This window comes from Ovis canadensis, chromosome 4 (assembly GCF_042477335.2).
Source record: "Ovis canadensis isolate MfBH-ARS-UI-01 breed Bighorn chromosome 4, ARS-UI_OviCan_v2, whole genome shotgun sequence".
Lineage (NCBI taxonomy): Eukaryota > Metazoa > Chordata > Mammalia > Artiodactyla > Bovidae > Ovis > Ovis canadensis.
This window is the reverse complement of record NC_091248.1, coordinates 91,130,495-91,152,070: the sequence shown is the minus strand read 5'-3', so window position 1 is coordinate 91,152,070 and position 21,576 is coordinate 91,130,495. Positions and strand designations below refer to the sequence as shown.

General features: G+C 47.8%; 1 protein-coding gene and 1 long non-coding RNA gene across 2 annotated transcripts in view; one reads left to right on the top strand and one right to left on the bottom strand.

Moving 5' to 3' along the window:
* The window catches only part of ADCY1 (adenylate cyclase 1), a 106,450-nt gene that overhangs the window by 66,560 nt on the left and 18,314 nt on the right, over nucleotides 1-21,576 (top strand). The window contains exons 12-17 of the mRNA XM_069586836.1: nucleotides 2,070-2,159; nucleotides 2,655-2,911; nucleotides 3,190-3,316; nucleotides 17,979-18,095; nucleotides 18,894-19,040; nucleotides 19,659-19,757. Of these exons, the coding sequence (XP_069442937.1) occupies nucleotides 2,070-2,159; nucleotides 2,655-2,911; nucleotides 3,190-3,316; nucleotides 17,979-18,095; nucleotides 18,894-19,040; nucleotides 19,659-19,757 (837 nt within the window). The remainder of the gene's footprint in view (nucleotides 1-2,069; nucleotides 2,160-2,654; nucleotides 2,912-3,189; nucleotides 3,317-17,978; nucleotides 18,096-18,893; nucleotides 19,041-19,658; nucleotides 19,758-21,576) is intronic.
* LOC138438867 (uncharacterized) lies at nucleotides 551-9,312 on the bottom strand. Its single transcript, XR_011256489.1, has 3 exons — nucleotides 6,117-9,312; nucleotides 4,741-4,971; nucleotides 551-1,174 (listed from the first exon to the last, which is right to left on the bottom strand). It is a non-coding gene; the product is annotated as an uncharacterized lncRNA (long non-coding RNA).

The window sequence follows — 21,576 nt, the reverse complement described above, 5'->3', positions numbered from 1 at the left end:
TGGGATGGTCCATTGTAGCCAAGCATCACCAAAAAAGGCTCGAGTCAACTGTGACATAGAAGTGGCGACAGCCAGGGCTTCTGGCCGAGGGCAGCCGAGGCCACCTGGGACCTTCACCCACACAGTTGGGGCCCCCATCACTAGGGACTAACTGTGGATCATGTTCTGGGGGAACTTTTCATTGTTCATGTCAGTTCAGCTACCTTTTTTCTGTGTCATGATAGACTATTTTTCATGCTGTTGTTAGGTCTGTGTGTGTATATTTATACGTGTATCTATCTATATATATATGCATATATATGTATATATATATATGTGTATATATATATATATATGAATTGTATTGGTTTGTGTTTGTATATATATATTTGCTCATGTAAAATAACTGATAAGTTGACCAAATTAACTGTGAAAAAGGAGGCTATTAGTCTTAAGATGAACAGACAGCCCTCCTTATTCTGTGTGTACGTGCTCCTACGCCTCTCATTGCTCCCAGCAAACAAGTCCAAGCTCTCCTTGGGTCCCTGTGATTGTCAATACTAGAGAGGTATTTTAACTCTCATGTGTTTAATCAAACACAGTTGTAGGATCAGGCATTTAGTATCGAATGAAGAGTTTTAGTACCCCGAGGCTGGGAGTCACAGCTGTTCACCGTTGTGTGATCCAGGGGCTCAAATGGCCTTCAATGATAAAAGGAATTTATTGGCCCACATATTCAGGAAAAACCAGAGGGAGGGAGGGAGGGGAGGAGGGTGGGCCCAAGGCTGGTTTTATCCAGTAACTCCATTCTGCTACTGGAGACCAATTTTCTCTGGGTCTTCTCACTGCCCCAAAGCTTCCCTTCCTTAGGGTGGCCTAGAGGCCTCAGTAGTTCTGCTGTGTGTCCACGTCCACCCACCGTGCTCAGAGCGGGAGGGCGACACACCCTGGGCATGGCTTGCCCAGCCTTGGCCAGTGGCCCTCTTCTCCTCACCTCCCGAGAGACTCTTGTCCTGTTCCCGCCTCCTGCAGCCCTGGAGCCAGGCCTCACTCCCGGTGGCGCCCTGGGGGCCTCTGAAGTCCACTGGACCAGAAGGAGCATCTCAGGGTTTGCTGAGTGAAAGTGTGTGCAGCCTGTGCTTCACGGGGCTGAGGGCTTGAATCCCCTGGCACATCTGTGGTCTTGCCCAGGGCTCTGTGGGAGAGAAGACAGGGAGGGTGTGATGCAGGTCAGTAAACAAGCAGGGCTGGCACCACCGCAGAACAGCTCATCTTTCCGAGAAGCTCAGAGGAGATCCGTGTTTCAAAGAAAATATAACCATGTAGGAGCCTAGAACTGGGACCCAGATCCATACCCACCGCTGTGTGAGCTAGAGCACCCACTGTCCGTTCTGGGTTGTAGGATGAGTGAAGCTGGCTGGTGGTGTCTGGGCTGCATTTTTTCCCACCTGTAGGGCAGGGATGGTGATGACCCCGACCTCAGAGCAGGGAGAGTTAGGGGGAAAACTCTCTAGATGGCCCCAGGCTCCCTGACTGGTCAGTGTTTTCTGTAAGGTCGCTGTGGCTTGTTTTCATTTCTAATTTCAGAAGTGTGAGTCTACAAAGAACTTCTGTCCACGAAATCATTTGTTGACTGTTGCACAATGTTTAAACAGACTTAAAACATAATAACTGGACAAAAATTATATAAAGCCTGTGTGAAGAAAATGATAAAAGTTAAAGTCTATAAAGGAAGCCACAAATAAATGGGAAGTCTTAACCATTTCTGAGATAGAGGGATGCAACATTATGAAAACGTCAACTTAATCTCTTCGATAAATCTCAGTGCCAGTCAGTGTCACAGAGTGGTGGGAGGTGTGGCCGTTTTAAATTTAAAGATGTCAGTTTTCATCTTTTAGTTTGGGCAGCGTTTTCACCTGGGAGATTAATTATATGAAAACAGCCAAGAAATGTGTGTGGAGGATGAATAGTGGGTGAGAATCTAGCCACATACAGATGGCTGCGGACATTCTGTATCATGATTTAGTTGCTGTGGACATGATAGGCTTTGCGATAGGAAGCAGTTTATAAAGTAGTACTTTGTTGTTCAGTGTTTTCCAGGGTGCCTGACCATCCAGATCCGCACTGTCTTGTGCATCTTCATCGTGGTCTTAATCTACTCTGTGGCCCAAGGCTGTGTGGTGAGCGTCTCTGCTGGGTGCAGGGATGGGGGCTTCCCTGCAGGGACCACCCTGGAGGTCCTGTCCCTTGGCTGGAGAGGGAAACAAGGGGGGTCAGAGATCGGCCTGGGGGTGCCCAAGGAAGCGAGGGAAAGGGAACATCTTCCAGTGGAGGAAATGTGATGTCCTCCTGTTGGGGACTCTGCCTTTCATTGTGTGCAGAGGACAAAGCTGAGGCAGAGAAACAGGAGGAGGTGGTATGGAGAGGAACAGAATGGAGTTGAGTGGTTTGGGAGGATGGTAGGGGCCTTGTGCTCCCCTGGCCCAGATCCTGGGGCTCTCCTTCTAGTAGTGAGGAGCCCAGAAGGGCTGTGAGCAGGCAGGAGTGTCCGAAACTTGGCTGTTGGCACCAAGGGAGTGGGTTGGAGTGGAGGCCATAGCGGGCTGGGAGGAGGGTGCACCCTGTGTCCTGAGTGGGGCCCCTCCCACGCTCCTGGTCCCTCCATCCTCCTCCAGGTGGGCTGCCTGCCTTGGTCCTGGAGCTCCAGTCCCAATGGGTCCCTGGTGGTCCTGTCTTCCGGGGGCCGGGACCCAGTGCTGCCTGCCCCGCCCTGCGAGTCTGCGCCCCACGCCCTGCTGTGCGGCCTCGTGGGCACCCTCCCGCTGGCCATATTCCTGCGGGTCTCCTCCTTGCCAAAAATGATCCTGCTCGCCGTGCTTACCACCTCCTACATCCTCGTCCTGGAGCTCAGCGGGTACACGAAGGCCATGGGGTAGGTACGCTGCTCCCGCCAGAGCCGCTGGCCAGGCGTTGCCAGTGTCTGCCTGGGGCCCTGTGTTCCAGTCTGCTGACTAGAAACTCGTTGAGCTGGGGTTGCTCCCTGTCTTCACCTGGGCCCATATGCTAGTGAGTTCCTGGGTTTCTCTGTGGACGAGGCTCTCAGCCTGGGTCGTTCTGGGCACCCCTGGGGCTGTCACATCTGAGAGCCCCCTGGGGATGGGCCTCGTGTTCTTGGCACTGAGATTGGCTTCCTTCCTTCTCTTCCCCCAGGGCCGGTGCCGTCTCAGGGCGCAGCTTCGAGCCGATCGTGGCCATCCTGCTATTCTCGTGCATGCTGGCCCTGCACGCCCGGCAGGTGGATGTCAAGCTGCGGCTGGACTACCTCTGGGCGGCCCAGGCAAGAGGAGACCCTCTGCTTCCTGTGGGGGGTGGTGGTAATCAGGGGATCCCTTGGGAGGAGTTTCAGGTGGGGGCTCCTGGCTGGACGCCAGTGGCCACGTGGGCATCACTGTTGGGTGGAGGAGGCTGTGGTGGGGCCAAGGAGCAAGATGGCAGGAAGGCAGGAGGGGGACAGCCTGATGAACCCTGTCTGATGGTCAGAGGTTGGCTGCTTTGCTGGCCGTGAGCTTCCACTCCCCACAGGTGTTCTGGCAGAGGGACTCAGCCTCAGTAGGCTAGACAGGACAGCAGGTCTCATCAGGGTCTTGGGAAACGCCTGAGGTTGTCTCATCTTACATGGCCTATTCCAGATTGAGTAGGTCTGCTCTGGGGGCCAGAAACCCATATTTTTACAGTGCACATGGGGGAATTCTGACACGAGAGGCCTGGGGGAGATGGAGGAGTGGCAGACCTGGGGGCTGTCCTAGGCCCTGAGGCCGGTGACAGGTGGTGACCCCAGAGTTCATGCTGCTCGCCTGCCCGGAGCCAGTGCATAGGTGCACAGCTCAGCCCAGGTCACGTGTGGTGTGGTGTGTCTCTGCATCCCACTCCTTGCCTACTCTGTGTCCTCTTGTCACCCTCTCCATGCGTCCTTGTCCCCTGCTCCTCTGTACCCACTCCTTGTCACCCGCTCTGGGTCCCTGGCCCTGGGAACCTAGGCCTTCTTTCTGGTCCAGAGTTCAGGCTCCGTTGATGCAACTTGCTCACTTCTTGGCTCTGAACAGATTGCCTCCCCTTGTTTCCTCGACTAAAAGTGGGGAGGCAGGCGTGCAGTAGAACAGAGGCTGCAGGAGGGTCTTGTCATTTTGACACATAAAGAAGCAGCCCTTGGCTGTCTGGGGGAATTCACTCTGTTCAATCCCCACAGCAGCCCTGCCCAGGAGGTGGGATCACAGATGGGGATCAGATATGGATTAACATGCCCAGGGCCAGAACTGGAATGTCCAGGGGTCCCAGTGGGTCTGAGGTGGGTGGGAGCATCTGCATACCAGGAACCAGAGTGTAGCCAGCGGTCCATCCCAGAGCTGCAGCACAGGGGCATCCATCACTGGACCCCAAACAGGTGCGGCCCAGGGGGCCACAGAGAGAAGGCTGTGGCTGTGGGTGCACAGGTGGCTGGGTGCACCCTGCCGTCGCCCCATGTTCTGTGCAGAGGGGCAGGCTCAGACAGGCCTACTGGGAGCCCAGGCTCCTCCTGTGCTGCCTGCCCACATCCTTTCTTCAGGAAGATGTGTGACTCCTGTCCACATCCTGTGGTAGAATAGGCAGGAGGTGGGTGGTCAGTGACTGAGGCCCTGGTCAGCTGTGTTGGGTGGGCCTGGAGTTAGGTGGTCTTCATCCCAACCCCCACAAATCCCCCAGGGGTCTTTGTGACTCCCTTACCTGGTCCTCAGTCCAGTGGGGTGATGATTCAAATCCTGTGTGGAAGTGTGTTGGTTGGGTTCTGCAGAAAGGAGGTTTATTCCAGGGACTGGCCTGCGAGTTACGGAGGCTGAGAAGTCCTAGACACCAAGTGCCACTTCAGTTCAGTTCAGTTCAGTCGCTCAGTTGTGTCCGACTCTTTGCGACCCCATGAACCGCAGCACACCAGGCCTTCCTGTCCATCAGCACTTGCTGTGAGAGAATAGGAGCGCTGGCATTTGAGGGTGGTGAAGATGGACACCCAGCTCAGGCCAAGAGTGGAGTTGCCCCTTCTCTGCCTTTTCCTTTTATTCAGAAGGATTGGATGATGCCCACCCCCTTGGCTGGAGTGAAGGACATCTTCCCATGGTCCAGCCTCTCAGAGCTAATCTCTCCTATGTGTCCTTACACAGACACACCCAGAAATGATGCTCACCAGCCATCTGGGTGCTCTGTGGCCCATCAAGTTGACACATACAATTAGCCATTGCACTGAGGAATAATTACAGTTTCCTTGCCAATGGGCTTGGCTGGGGCCCTGGCACATAGTAGGTGCAGACACCCTGCTTCCGACATCTGACAGGCTGTAAGTTTCAGTGGACTCCCTCAGGACAGCCGCTGCTGAGCGTTCTCACTAGGAAGGAGGGGTAGGGGATAGAGGGGTAGGCTGCCTGTGATGGGGGCAGAAGGCGGTGACCACGCTGATGGAAACTACTGTCTACCCTTAAGTTAACCTGGAAAAGGTGAGATGCTGGGTAAGCAGGTTTCTGTGTGCACACTGGGGCAGGTTATGTCTTCAAGATCATGAGGAATTACCCCATTACTTGGGGCAAACAAAAGAAAGAAAATGTGTGTGTGTGTGTGTGTGCGCGCGCGCACGTATATTCTGTATGTATGTATATCTGTGCACACATAGACACACTAGGTGAAAAACGTGGCTTATTTATTCCTTTTTATGTAGCAGCTTTACTGAGTTGTAATTCACTTCCCACAAGAGTCACTCACTATACAAAGTGTACAGTTCAGTAGTTTTCAATATAGTCGCACAATTGTGCAGCTGTCACCACAGTCAATTTTAGTACAGTTTTGTGTCCCCCACGGGACCCCTGTAAGCATCAGCAGTCACTCCCCGTTTCTAACCACCCCCAGCCCTGAGCCACCGTCTGCTTTCTGTCTCCCTGGATTAGCCTGCTTCTTCCACTCTTCAGCCTGTGTGTACTTTTAAGTCAGTGCCTGTTCTGGACAGACTAACTCCCTGTGTGTGGCCAGTGGGAGCCCTGAACCAGGCTTTGGAGGGAGAGACCCCCTAATTCTCTGATTCTAAGGGGCTGTGGCCCAGCCCTGTCTTCACTCCATACCTGGCTTCTGGATTCCAGGTGGGCAGGGAGCTGCTGAGATCTGAACCCCGCATTCCCTCTCCACGGGCAGAAATTCCAGGTGGGCTGTCTATACAGAATTGGCCGCAGTTCTTAGGCAGCGTGGCAGGGGTGGTGGTGGTGAGGGCATGCAAGTGGTGCACCGGATTCTGGCTCGTACTCCTCCTCGAGGGGCTCTGGCTACTGCCTTCGTGAGTGCCAAAGCCAGGCCGCTGCTCCCAGGCATGCCCATGTGATACCCAGCCAGCCTTCCGGAAGTGCCTGGGCTTCTCTGGGCCTCTTGGATGCTGGAGAGTTGGTCGTGGGAGGGCGGGAGGGGCTGGTGTTGAGGAAGGGAGACAAGGTGTGTGACAGGAAGGGGACCTTCACAGAGACCTCATGGGGGCAGGGTGGTGGTGAGGCCATCCAGAACTCCGCCTTCTCTGTGGGCAGCCAGGATGGCAAGGTCCCATCCCTGACTCTGGAAGGTGGCCTGGTGGTGGAGTGTGTTGGAGCAGGGGGCCTGGGGAGGGACCCTGGGGGAGACACCACCATTACAGGGGCCACCAGAAGGGCACTTTTGAAGTGGCTGGGTGGAGCCTGGGCAGGGTTGGCCATTGGAAAAGGGGCTAAGATGGAGGTGGGCACAGTCTCAGGCATATATCACTCAGTCTGGGCAGAGGGCAGAGGGCACATTTCTGACTGACAGTGTCAAGAGAGCCGATGGCACTGGACCATCTGAAAGGTGGGTCAGGGTAGGGCAACCCTAGACTGGTGCAGTGACCAGGGCTGCACAGTAGAGTCCCCATCCCAGACCTTGGGGGCGAAGGAGTGGTTCCCAGAACCAGGACAAGGCGGGCCCCCAGACAGGATTCACCACCTTCGTCCAAGGGACGTGGCCAGCCTGCAGTGACCACGCTGGGAGGGACCTCGTCACCCTCTGCTCCCTGCCTCCCAGCTCCTGCCTGATGCTTCCAGCAGCAGAGTCCAACCAGAAACTGTGAGGGGGCCGGTAGGTAGAGTCCTCTGGGCTGGCCCTGGGTCAGCACAGATGTCAGGGGAAGAGAGCAGTGCACACCATTCCTGGAAAGGCCATCTGGCCACTGCAGCTTGCCAAAACCTTGCCAGGTAATGGAGGACAGCCTCTTTGTGGTAGACTGCGCTGCTGAACTTGGTCTTGTCCGGCTCTGGCTGGCTCTCCAGGCTGACCAGACTGGCTGGTCTCTGAGATGTGTCTACCCCGCCATCAGCTGGCCCCTCTGGTTTAAGGTCTTTCAGTTAGGAATAGACACTCAGAGCTAGAGAAGAACGGACTTAGGATGAGCTGGGAAGAGCTGGATCGGTCTGGGGGGTGTGTGAGATGGTTCCCACTCCTTGACTAGATGCTTGCTCTGGATCTCACTCTCAGTGGGATTGAGGCCCTTGCTGTTGGCTCTCCCAACTGGGGACTCCCTCCCCCAGGGCAAGCAGTTTCTTTCAAATGGGTTGGCAAGGGCCATTCTAGGCATTGCTGCTGCTAAGTTGCTTCAGTCGTGTCCAACTCTGTGCGACCCCATAGAGGGCAGCCCACCAGGCTCCTCTGTCCCTGGGATTCTCCAGGCAAGAATACTGGAGTGGGTTGCCATTTCCTTCTCCAATGCATGAAAGTGAAAAGTGAAAGTGAAGACGCTCAGTCGTGCCCGACTCTTAGTGACCCCATGGACTGCAGCCTTCCAGGCTCCTCCGTCCATGGGATTTTCCAGGCAAGAGTACTGGTGTCCCTTTATTTTTTTAAGACTTTTTTTTTTTTTTTTTGATGTGGACCATTTTTAAAGTCTTTACTGAATTTGTTACAGTATTGTTTCTGTTTTATGTTTTAGTATTTTGACTGCATAGCATATGGGATCTTATTTCCTGGACCAGGGATTGAACATGCACCCCCTGTGTTAGAAGGGGAGGTCTACCACTGAACCTTCAAGAAAATCTCTGGTGTCCCTTTAAATGTTATTAAGTCCAGTGGTTGACCCTGTGTTGGGATTCTCCTTTAGCAATACCCCTTGTACACCCAGCCCCACCGTGAAATGAACTTTCCAGGCAGTTTAGTGCAAAAGAGAACCTTTGTGTCTTGGAGGGAAGGCTTGCCTGTACGGAACACATTGACGTATTTTTCTAAGGACATGTAACATGAAACGCCTCACTTTCCTGTAAACACAACAAAACAAAAACATTTCTAGACTTTGCCTGTTTGCCCTGTGGATATTTAAGTCTGTCATGCGCATATCAGAGTGCCTCAAACTATTGCAAAACTGGCAGACCAAAGGCTCGTTGGTTAATTATTTATTGAGACCCAATTGGTTCTATAAGCCTAAACAAACAGATGGGCTTTTCCTTCCTGATGACTTCTCAACCTCTTAATCTGTAACTATCAGAATGCCTTTGCTCCAGTGATTTTTTTTTTTCCTTTGAACTCAATGGATAATCATGATGACAATTATAATAAAACAATTTCTCTACAAGGAATACCTATTCTGAGGGTAATTTCCATTTGTGCAGCTGCTGTTCTCGGCACTCAGAACAGGGGCTGGCTCAGACATGGAGCTTTTGATCATTGGGCCGAGCTGAGGCCAGCTGCACCTCCTCCTTCAGTCACTTCCCTTCCCAGGCCTCCTTCCTGCACATGTGGGACAGTAACCTGGTCCTTGGGATTATAGGAAGTTCATGCCACCCAGTTCATGACCCTTGTTTCACATCTGAAATGCCATGTGTGTTGTTTGTCCTGTTCTCTGTTCTTGGCCCCTGGTGTCACCACTGGGACTTGGGTTGAGAACACTCTTCACTGAGGACACTGCTTCTGGGTTTATCATGGCTGTGTTCCGAAACACAGTGCCAAGGAAATGCCCACAGAATCAAACACTGGTGCTGAACCTTGGGCTCTGAGTCCAGGAATGTCCCCCACCCAAGGGAAATCAGACCTGTCACCATGTTGGGAAGTGCAGACAGCCTGGGGTGGCCCTCTCTCTGCGCCTGGTGTCCTGCCTTGCTCCATCGGTAGCTGCTTATTGAGGACCTGATCTACACCAGGCCTTGTATGGGGACATTCATGTAGTGGAGCATAACCCTGCCCTGAATGCCCAGAGGCTGATAAAGGATTAAATGTGTCAGTCATAGATGATTCCAGAACAGTGATAGAAGTGCCATTGTATTGATAAAACAGCCCATAGCCTGACCCAGCCCTCAAGTCAGTGACATCAAGGAATTAGCCAGGGAGAGGTTCCACGGCTGTTGGATGGTGTTTTATAAATGTCAGTTAGATCAGGTTGCTGACAGCGTCCTTCAGGTCTTCTATGCCCTTACTGATTTTCTCTCTAGTCGTTCTGTCACGTTTAGAGACAATGGTGTTGGAAATAGCCAGCTATACCTGTAGATAGAGATTCCAACACCATTCTCTCTAACTTCTTAAAGTTCTATCAGTTTTTGTTTTATGTAGTTTGATGATCTGTTTTTACATGCATAAATGTTTAGGATTATGTCCTCTTGATAAATTGAAACCTTTGTCCCTCTTATCAAAAAAGACCCTTTCATATATCTTCAGTTCAGTTCAGTCACTCAGTCATGTCCGACTCTCTGTGACCTCATGGACTGCAGCGCACCAGTCTTCCCTGTCCATCACCAGCTCCTGGAGCTTGCTCAAATTCATGTCCATTGAGTTGGTGATGCCATCCAACCATCTCATCCTCTGTTGTCCCCTTCTCCTGCCTTCAATCTTTCCCAGCTTCAGGGTCTTTTCTTTATAGTCAGTTGTTTGCATCAGGTGGCCAAAGTATTGGTGCTTCAGCTTCAGCATCAGTCCTTCCAGTGAATATTCATGTCTGATTTCCTTTAGGATTGACTGGTTTGATCTCCACAGTTCAAAATATTTTCAGGCTAAAACAAAAACTCTAAATAAATATTGAACCTTAAAAAAAAGAGACCTTTTCCTAAGTAATGTGCTTCACTCAGCAGTCTGTTTTGTCTGATATTAATATAGGTAATCCAGCTCTCTTGTTAAGTCTTTCTCCTCATTTTACTTATTGTATTGTAAAGGTTACTTATGTAACCTTATATAGTAATTTATATAATATATAATAATATATATTATATAATATATATAATATACAAATATATTATATATAATATATAATTATATTATATATTATAATTATATAAAAATATATAATTATATTATATTATATAATTAATATATAATTTATTAATATATTATATAATTAATATATATAATATATTAATATATAATTATATATGTCATATATTATATAATATAATAATACTATATTATATTACATATTATATAGTATATATTATATAATTATTATATATTAATATATTAATTATATTATATAAACATTATATTTATAATTATTCATTTATAATATATATTATATTATATATTTATATATTATATAAATATTATATAATTATATATTAATTATATATAATTGATGTATAATATATGTATATATAAATTATATATAATTATATAATATATGATATATAATTATATAATTAATAAATATATAATAATATATAATATATAATTTATATAATAAAGGTTACTTATGTAACCTTATTGTATTTTTTTTTTTTTTTGGTATAGCAGAGTTTTATTAAAGTATAAAAAGGGACAGAGAAAGCTTCTGGCCTAGACATCAGAAGGGGGTCAGAGAGTGCCCTCCTGCTAGTCTTTACCAGATGTTTTATGTCTGTTAGAAAGCTATTAATCAGATAAGAGAGACACCTCAAGGCTGACGGAGTTTCACCAGTCTCCTCTCCCACAATATGCATTTTTGAGATAGGATGGCACGAGGTGTATCATCCCCCAGCCATAAAACAATTGATATGAAGACTTGTGTGTTGAGCAAAAGTTAGTCTTAGGTGGAACCATTTTGAAGAAAGGCAAATTCCAAAGCAAATACATAGATTTTGCAAATACAAAGCAAGTACACAAATCTATTAATGTAGTTAAGAAAAACATTTCCATAAGAAAAATGCATTGATCAGCTTGAGGTTCAAGAAAAGTTAAGTTCAGGTGGAACTGGGTGTCATCATGGCAACACAGAATTTTAAGAGAAAAAAGTCTGACACTTGAAGTTTATTTCCTCCTGCTGCTTAAGGGAGAGATTAAAAAATATCTGACACTTGCAGCCTATTTCCTCCGTTTGGAGACCCCTGGCTTTCCTGCCTGTTACCCTGTCATCCCCCCCTTTTCTTTTAGGAGAATTATGTTGCCTAGGGAAAGGGGCATCATGTTCATTTCATAACTACTTCCTGCTGTTGAGGGTCGTGGTCCCTAAATTGTTGAGGCAACATATTTTCCTAACCCTCATATGTAGTCTCTCATCCAGGGACCCCAAATAATAGTTGGAGGAGGCTGTGGCACTCATAGGAGCCTGGACAACCTATTATAACTTAAAACCTTTTAGATGGTTAGAAACAAACCCCATTTTACAGTTACAGATGTAAGGCAAAATAGTCATTAAACCAAGTTAAAACCAAATCAAAATTAAAAGTCACGTTGTGTCTATAGTTAAGGTACAATATGTTCAGTTCAGTTCAGTTCAGTTGCTCAGTCGTGTCTGACTCTTTGCGACCCCATGAATTGCAGCACACCAGGCCTCCCTGTCCATCACCAACTCCCAGAGGTCACTCATACTCATGTCCGTCTTAGGATTGTTAGATGTCATCAGATCAAGAAGAGGCATCACATATGGTTGTTGTTGGTGAAGGTATTCGCAGACTTGAAGAAAGTCCTTTCTTTGAAGTGGAGTAACCCACCATGGGAAGCCTTCAATTGATGATGAGGTTGAAAAGCTGAAAGCTGAGTCAAATAGTTCTAAGGCTTTAGGATCTATGACAATATCTGTATGCAAAAACAGTCTGTCATAGAGACAGTCCCTTCTTCTTAGGGGCAGTTTGAGCCCTCATTAAAGCTACAGGTAGGACTTTAAACCAATTGTCTTGTGTTTCTTGAGTTAGCTTACATGGGTGTCTTTTAATAATGTTGTTAGCCTTTTCAACTTATTCTGAAGATTGGGGTCTCCAGAAACAGTGTAAGTGGTATTCTATTCCTAGAACTTTTGACACCCCTTGAGTTACAGCAGCTTTAAAGACAGAGCCATTGTCACTCTGAACTTTATAGAGTTTAAGATCCCACTTACCTCGTGAGAAGTCAGTGGGAAGATTTTGCCCACTCATTAACCTCGGGCTTTAGTGAATACTGCTTTTGATGTGAAAATAGGTGAGGGTCATTGAGCTCAACAATGACAGGAACAGCATTTTGTGCTCAACCCATAGTTTTTCCATCAGCCCACACTCTAGGATTTGCATTTATTAATGGGAGAGAAAGAGCAGGCTCCATATTTATAAAAACAGAGGCTTGGACCTTGTTCAATATATCCCTCCCCAGGAGTGAGGGAGACTCTGGCATGATAAGAAACTTGAGAAAATAGTACAGAGTCCCAGTTGCAGTTTGAAGGATGACTGAAATAATAACATTTGACTCGTCCAGACAGTCCCGTTATGGTAGTGGATCAGGAGGAAAGTGGGCCAGGGGCTTCAGTGAGCACAGAGAAGGTTGCCCCAGTGTCCAAAAGAAAATTGGACTGATTGACCCTCCACAATTGTTAAAACCCGGGGTTCCTCAGGTATAATTAGGATGGGAGCTTGTGTGGGGACCCCTGGGCACCTTTGGTCCTGATTGTCCTGAGAGCCTGACCTCTGGGGCGTACACCTCGGAGGGCAGTCTCTTCTCCAGTATGGTCCTTTGCAGACTGGACATGGAGCTGGGGGTGGCTTAGATGCCTGATGGCAATCCCACTTGAGATACCCCTCCCTTTTCACCTGGGTCCCTCTGGGCACTTTTCCTCAGGCTGTTTCAGAGCAGGTCTAACAGCCACTGTTGGGGCTTCAGTCTATTGCCTGGTTCTTTTTTGCCTGCTATTTTCCTCCTTATATTCTCGACCATAATATACTGCCTGAGCCAGCTACAACAGTTTTTCTAAAGATTGATCTGGTTCGAATGCCTGTTTTTGTAACTTGCAGCAGATATCTGGAGCTTAGTGAGAGAGAAATTTACCTTCTAAGACCATTTCTCCCTCTGTGCTTTTAGGATCAACATCAGTAAACTTGGGGAGAGCCTCCCATAATCTGTTTAGGAACTTAATAGGCGTTTATCAGGAATTTCCTTCTCTCCTTGTTCTATGTCAGTCAACTTAGCATAGTCTTAGCTTGTGCTCGCTTGAGTCCTTCAAGAATACATCAGGCAAAGCAGTTCTGTTATGGGAACTGCTTGGCTCCCAGTAGGAAGGAGGGCTATTTCATGATCCTTATTTTCCCTTGTCTCACGTTCAAGCCATTCATCTCCAAAAGTAGTAGCTTCCCCCAAAACTCGAGTTCTCGAGTTTGGAGTTAGCCTGTCTGGCCCAAGACATACATTACATCTCTCCAAGTAATGTCACAAAGTTAGCCCTATAAAGGCTTCTGTGAACTCTTCTGGATCCTCTAGAAAGTCTGGACCACAGTTGATATGGTTTGAATTTCTACTGAGACTAGAGGAATCCCCTCCTGAAAGGGTGCCTTTGACTCTCAGCCTATTCAGTTGGGAGCCCCAGATATAGGGGCAAAGTAAGAGGACAGGAGGGAGCTGAAGGTTTCATACCCAAATCTGCACCCTTAGGACACAGGTCTGGCATGTCTTGCAGAGAGATAAAGAGCAACACATATGGCACTTCTACCCATTTCTCTTGTTTTCTATGGAACCTGTCTAGTTGTAAAATAGTATCATAATTAAGAGACCTTTCAAGAGGCCAGCGTTCCCTGTCTTCTAAAGGATACTGTGGCCATTCAATATCACAGAAGAAGATCAGGCATGTCTTTTTAAATTCTGGAGATCAAACTTGTCCCAGCTTTTAAAGAATACATGTTAAAGGAGTGGTTCTGGAACTGCTAGCTCCCATCTGTAAGCGAGAAAAAAGCGGCATCCACAGCTGTGGCTTTTTTCAACTGGAAGTGCCCTTCCCTGCTCTAGATGGGGGTGTAGACAGACTCTCCACCAAAGCTTTGCTTCCCTGGTCAGACTTAGTCTGTCCCTTACCAACGCAGGCATTTTACTCACTCCTCCTGGTTCTACCACTGAGGCCGGGTGGAGATGCACCAGGGGGTGCATTCCAGATAGCATCCCAAGCTGATTTAGTTTCATACCACCAAGACCTTTGTTTGATTTGCCCTTTTCTCTGATGCCACCTGAGGTGGAGCAGAGTAGTTTTCCCAGAATGTTTCCCAAGCTAGGACTTCTAGGGGAAGGATGTGTCTATGCACATTGCTGTGTACAGGCCTGACTGCAGGAGGAGCAGTGAGTCATGAAGGGGTGAGCAACAACCGCGATGTCCTTTCTGAGTGTCACCATGCCAGTATACGTGAGAGCAAAAGAGGTGGTGGACGGTTGGCTAGCAAGGAAAAAGTGATTTTTGTTCCCGAGCTATTAGGGCCAGTCCTTCCAGTTCATTCCCACAGATTCCACAAAAGGAATATCTAAGGGGTTGAGACAAAAGCCACCAGGAAGCCTCCTCTGGTCCACTAAGAGCTAGTGCTACCCAAGGAAGAAGCCCATTGCACTTCCAATTTGACCAGATCCTGCAACTCCTGATCTATGTCCTCAAAAACCTCGTGGTCACCAGCAGTGCTTCTGTCCACATAGAGAGGAGACACAGCCATGACAAAGACTGTCAGATCGCTTGCCCCTGAGGCCGGCAGCGAAGAGCGTGACCTCTAGCCTGAGAGACATTGCTGGAGCTAGAGCTCCGCCTCGCTCCCAAACATGCTCTTGTAACTTTTGGCTCCTAGCAAGGCTAGGCGCTTCTGTGACTACCAAGTTTGGGGTCTGAGTAAAACTACATAGTAACGGCATGAATCACAAGTCCACATAATCTATGATCCAACAGATTATGTTAGTAGTTCTGATTCCCCAAGAAATTATGAAATGGTCAAAGAGACCAGGAAAAGGTGACTGAGAAAGGAAAGTTCGTCCGCATGCTTTGCCCATCTCTGGCCACTCCCTAGCAGGGACCTTGGGCGACTCTTGGCATGGGCAGGTTGGTATAAATCCTGGACAGGGCTCCCCTTTTTGGGGCTGCCTTTAGTCATTGTGAGTCACAGGGAAACTGCAGAGGAGGGCTCATCACTTGCTTCGTGCAGGGCGTGTCATTCATTCACACAAGCACACCATAGATTTAGTAAAGTAAAGCAGAAAACGTGCATACTGAGAAAGCAGAGACACTAGAGCTCTGAGTGTTTTTACTTTGTCCTGAAGATCCCAGACAAGCGCCCAAGGTAGCTTATGGTGAACGATGTCAGATTGGTGATCGCCTAACAAGATTTAGCTTTGGGACCAGGGACCAGGCTTGATCACTCAAGAACTTCTGTATAGCAGAATTGTATTAAAGTGAGAAGAAAAGGCTTCTGACATAGACATCAGAAGGGGGACGGAGAGTGCCCCCTTATTGTATCTTTTTATTTAAAGTGGATTTCTTGTAAGCAACATACAATTGGATCTTGCCTTTTAATCTAATTCCTAAATCTCTGCCTTTTAATTGAGGTCTTCAGATAATTTACAATTAGTGTGATTATTGATGTGATTGTATTTTAATCTTCCATGTTGCTGTTTCCTATTTGTCCCACCTGCCCATCTATTTGTTTTCGTTTCCCTCTTTTTCTACCTATTTGGGTTAATTAAATATTTTTATTGTTCTACTTGATCTGTATTTTTATTAGCTCTAACTGTTTGTTGTGTTATTTTAATAGATACTTAGCATTGTCTGTCTTCAAGTGGTATTATACTATCTTACATATAAGAACTTAATAACAATATATACATCGATTTTTTCCATCCTAGGGATTTTGCATTGACATCATCATAGACTTTATTTGTACATATATTATAACCCCCCAAATATATTATTATTTCCATCATAAATATTAAAGTTTACTTTAAAGATAGATTATAATGAAAAAGAATGTTTTTTGTTTACCCACTTAGTCATGATTTCCGGTACTTTTCATTCTTTGTGCACTTCCAGGTTTCTATCCAGTGTTATCTTCCTTCTGCCTGAAGGGCATATGGTTCTCTTAAGTCTGTTGGTGATGAATACTTTCAGCTTTTGTATGTTTGAAAAACTCTTCATTTTGCCTTCATGATTGAAAGATATTTTTGCTGGGTTTAGGATTATGGGTTTTTGATTTTTAAAATTTTCCATATGTTAAAGATACAGTTCCACTGTCTTGTCTGGCATTGCTTTTTACCATATTGCTATCATCTTTATCGATGTTCCTCTGACCCCATCTCCTCTCGTGTTTCAGCCTCTTGACAGTGGGGTGGGGGCTTCTCTGTCCCCCATGGTCTGGGGGACAGTGGTCTGACGAGCCTGGTCCACTCTGAATCTCCCCTCTGCAGTGTAGCTGCTCTCTGTGGAGACAAGCACCAGCACTGATCCTCTGCTTAGCTGATGATTGTCCATGCAGACGTCTCACAAAGGGCCTTTTCCTCAAGTGAGCCTAGTCCCAGAGTTAGAGATTAAGTTCTCACTTTGTGTGCTTTGGAAAGGTCCTTTCCCTCTTTGTGCTTCTCCAAGAGTAGGTGGTTCTCAGAGCCTGGGTGCCCCAAAGAGGGGCCTGTACACCCCGGAAGGCAAGTGAGACAGCACAGGAGGGTTTTGGAAGAGGACATCATGCTGGTTAGTTTATGTGCCAGCTTGGCTGGGTCATGAGGTGTCCAGTTATTTGCCTATACATTATTCTGGGTTGGTCTGGGAGGGTATTTCTAGATGAGATTAGCATTTGAATCTGGACTCAGTAGAACAGATTCTCCTTCCTAATGTGGGTGAGCTTCATCCGTCCATTGAAGGAGGCCTGAATAGAACAGAAAGGTGGAGGAAGAAAGAAATGGGGGCCCTGTTTCCTGGCTGCACCACCTGGGACATCTCCACCCTCAGCGCTCCTGGGTCTCAGACCTCCAGGAGTAACAGCACCAGATCTCCTGGGCCTCCAGTTTGCAGATGGCAGATGGTGGGGCTTCTCAGCCTGGAAATGGGGACTGAGCCCCTCACTGGCCTTTGAAAGTTCCAGCTGATCTGGGTGATGACTAGTGCAGAATTTCATGGATCCTTTGGGCCCCTAATGTTGATTTAGTTCCTCTACTTGGTGGGGCCGTGGAGATGAACCTGGTATAGACCATCGGTGCACTTGGTGTATAGTTTGGGTGATTACAGAGAAGAATGTGTTAAAGGTGTAGATTCAGAACTCTTGTTAAAGATGGTAAGGCAGACATGATTCAGGATCACTGTGTTAGGTGTAGGAATCACTGCAGTGGGGAAGAGAGATGAAGCTCCGCCCTAAATATAGCATGGACAAGAGGGGGTTTATAGTCAAGGAGCAGGGTGGGGGGTGGTGGAAGGAAAATTATTAAGAGGAGACATCTGGGATGAGGGATGTTCTGGCCGAACTGACCTAACAGGATTCAGGCTGAGGGTAGGTCATGGAGATCTAACATCACCTGGGGAGGGTTGGAGATGAGGACCATGGTCAAATATCTGGGGTGATCAGATGTCAAGGATGGGGTATCTGGTTAAACTGACTTAGCAGGGTTCTTGCTAAAACTAGACACATGAACACCCCAGAGTCAAAACCCTGTTGGAAGAGGGTTCAGAGTCTGATCCAGGTGAGAACTTGTCACACGGCGGGGTGTCAAGTAAGGGAGTGTCATATGGTGGGCTGTCACGTGAGGGAAGAAAGCATGAATGGGTGGCTGGGTGACTTAATGGAGGACCCCCTTCCCAGGCAGAGGAGGAGCGGGATGACATGGAGAAAGTGAAGCTGGATAACAAGAGGATTCTCTTCAACCTCCTGCCAGCCCACGTTGCGCAGCACTTCCTAATGTCCAACCCTCGCAACATGGTGAGCCTAGGGCCTGCGTGCACTGAGGTGCAGTGGCCCCTCTGCCCACCCTCAAGGGCAGGGCCAGACCCAAGACTCCTGGGACGTGGGGTTGACAGGTGATCAGAATTGGCATGTCCTCCCCTTTGATCCTGGGAGAGAGCATAGCATCCACTGTCCCCACAAGAAAGGCAGGATACTGCAGTAAGTCACACATGAGGTTGCAAAATGCTGCCTCAAGGCCTGGGTGGTCCCCTCCTGGCTGAGTTTGGGCAGCAGGTGCCTTCGAAACCACACCCCACCTGCTTGGCTATTCACTCCCTTCTCTGTGCTCAGCGCTGTCTGGGTTGGTCTGAACATTCAAATGGCCACAACCTGCTGCAGTAAAACTCTGAAAGCACCTGGACAGCACAGAGCAGGGCTTACAAAAGCTGACTCAAGAATAAAGAGGCTCAGGCTAGGTTTTTAAGTCCTAAAGGCACAAGCCCCCAGGCTCAGCTTGACCAGCTTTGACCTGGAATAGATCTGGGGCTCATCTTTTCATCTTGCTGGGTCCAGGGCCAGTTGTTTTCCCCAAACAGTGTGTCCTTCCTAGGTGCCTCTGCCTCTATTTGAGGGGGCTCTGCACCCACCTATGAGCTGAATGACCCCCCATCATCCTAGATCCTCTGAGCCCCTTCCTGATGTGGCATGGGAGTCCCAGCACATCCTGGCAGCCACATCTCAGGACCTGGTCTGCAGGGCCTGCCCCCAGTACTAGCCCTGAATGCTGCTCTGGCTGCCCACTCGCTGCCTGACCCAACCTTTGACACCCCCCAGGACCTGTATTACCAGTCGTACTCGCAGGTGGGGGTCATGTTTGCATCCATCCCCAACTTCAATGACTTCTACATTGAGCTGGATGGCAACAACATGGGGGTGGAGTGTCTGCGCCTTCTGAACGAGATCATCGCCGACTTTGATGAGGTAAGGGCCGCCCTGCAGTCCTGACACCCTGGGGCCTGGGTGTCCTGGGGTGCCCCCTCCTACAGAGTCCTGAATTGTGTCCACTGATGTAGTGTGTGCTCTGCGGATGGCATGGGGCCAGGGGCATCACATGTATTTTGTCTCCTTGGGAATCGCAGCCGATCGTGACATTTGAGGAAGAAACTTTGCCTTAAGATGGGGAGGGTGAGTGGTGGTACCTGTGCTCTTCCTTGTGAATGCCAAGCTCAGGTGGGCAGCCTCACCTGCAGGATGGGGGGGCAGGTATCTCTGCACTGTCCACAGCGGGGCTCCGGTCTGTGCCTGCTTCCCTCCCTGGGGCCTGTCCTCCTCCTGGGTGGTCGTGAGGTCAGCTGCTGGAGGATGGGGGTGTGTTCTGCACGGTTCTTCCTTGATGCCTCTTTTAAATGCCTTTGTTAGAGCCCCTGAGGCCTGCATTTCTCAGTTCAATCCCAGAACTTGTCTTGTGACCGTATGAAGAAGACACATTGCTTTCCAGAATGCACCTATCTGCTCTGTGCTTGCTTCCGGCGGCTGTACACTGCTGTGACTTGTCTAAAATGTTATGTAACATTTAACAGTTTTGTGTTTCAAACAAAGCTCATGGACAAAGACTTTTACAAAGACCTAGAGAAGATCAAGACCATCGGGAGCACGTACATGGCTGCTGTGGGGCTGGCGCCCACTGCTGGGACCAAGGTGAGTGTGGACTGACAGGTGTGCCCTGTTCAGGGACTAGGTCCTGGCTCTGTCCCCAGCTGCCCAGGTTTCCATGGGCAGGCTCCCTGCTGTGGGCCTCTGCATTGGATTAGGGAGCAGCCTGAAGGCTGTCTTGTCAGTGGCCAGTTCTCTGTAGTCACAGCCTTCTGTGAAAAAGCAATGCAGAATGCTGAACACAGGAACTTCCTCCAGCCCTGCCTCCTCACCCCTCCCCACACCCCCACTACTATCCCAGCAACTGGCACTACTGAGTGTTCGTCTCCCCAGACTGCCCCTATAAAAAGACAGAAAAAAGAGAGGAAGATGTAAAAAGAAGAAAAAGCCATGAATAGAAAGCAGTTATACATATGGTAGATGCTAACTGAATCAGCAGTCACCTTTAATGTGAGAGGTTTAATACATCAATTAAAAGGCAGAAACTGACAGAGTCGCTGAAATTCAAGACCCAACTAGGTTTTCTGCAAGAAGTACACTTTAAATATAAAGCCACAGATACACTGAAAATGAAAGAGATGCTAGCCCTGTTAAAATTTCAAGTAACTATCTTAATTTTAGACAAAGCAAATTTCAGATCAGGGAAAATTATCAAGGATGAAGAGGAACATTACAGAATGATAAAGAAGGTAATTCTCCAAGCATACATAGAAATCTTTGATATTTATGTACTTAACAACAGGAGGCAAAAACTGATCGAACTGCAAGGAGAAGTAGATGAATTCATTATTATAGTTGGAGACTTCAGTACCATGCTGTTGGTAATTGGTAGATCCAGTTGGCTGGAAATCTGTAAAGAGAACTGAACTGAACAACATCATCAATCACCTGGATGTAATTGACATCTATAGACTACTTTGTTGAAAAACAGCAGAATATACTTATTTTAAAGCTCACATGGGACATTTACCAAGATAGATCACATTTTAGGCCATAAAACAAGCTTAAAAAATTTAAAAGAATTGAAATAATATAAACTATATTCTCAGACTAGAATGTGATTAAAATAGAAATCTACTGTTGTTGTTTAGTTGCTAAGTCTTGTCTGACTCTTTTGCTACCCCATGGACTGTAGCCTGCCAGGCTCGTCTCTCCTTGGGATTTCCCAGGCAAGAATACTAGAGTGTGTTGCCATTTCCTTCTTCAGGGGATCTTCCCAACGCATGTGTTGAACCCTCATCTCTTGTGTCTCCTAGATTGGCAGGCGGATTCTTTACCACTGAGATACCAAGGAAACCTTTGCTAGGAAAATCAATTACCAGGAAATAATTGGAAAATTCCAAAATATTTGGAGATGAAACAGTATACTTGTAAATGATACGAAGGACACATGAGAAATCTCAAGAGAAGTTTAAAATATTTTGAACTAAATAAAAATGAAAATCAGTTCAATTCAGTCGCTCAGTCATGTCCTACTCTTTATGATGCCATGGACTACAGCATGCCAGGCCTCCCTGTCCATCACCAACTCCCAGGGTTTACCCAAACTCATGTCCATTGAGTCGGTGATGCCATCCAATCATCTCATCTTCTGTCGTCCCCTTCTCCTTCTGTGAAAGTGCTGCACTCAGTTCAGTTCAATTCAGTCTCTCAGTCATGTCTGACTCTTTGCAACACCATGAACCACAGCACGCCAGGCCTCCCTGTCCATCACCAACTCCCAGAGTCCACCCGAACCCATGTCCATTGAGTTGGTGATGCCATCCAACTATCTCATCTTCTGTCATCCCCTTCTCCTTCTGCCCTCAATCTTTCCCAGCATCAGGGTCTTTCAAATGAGTCAACTCTTCACATCAGGTGGCCA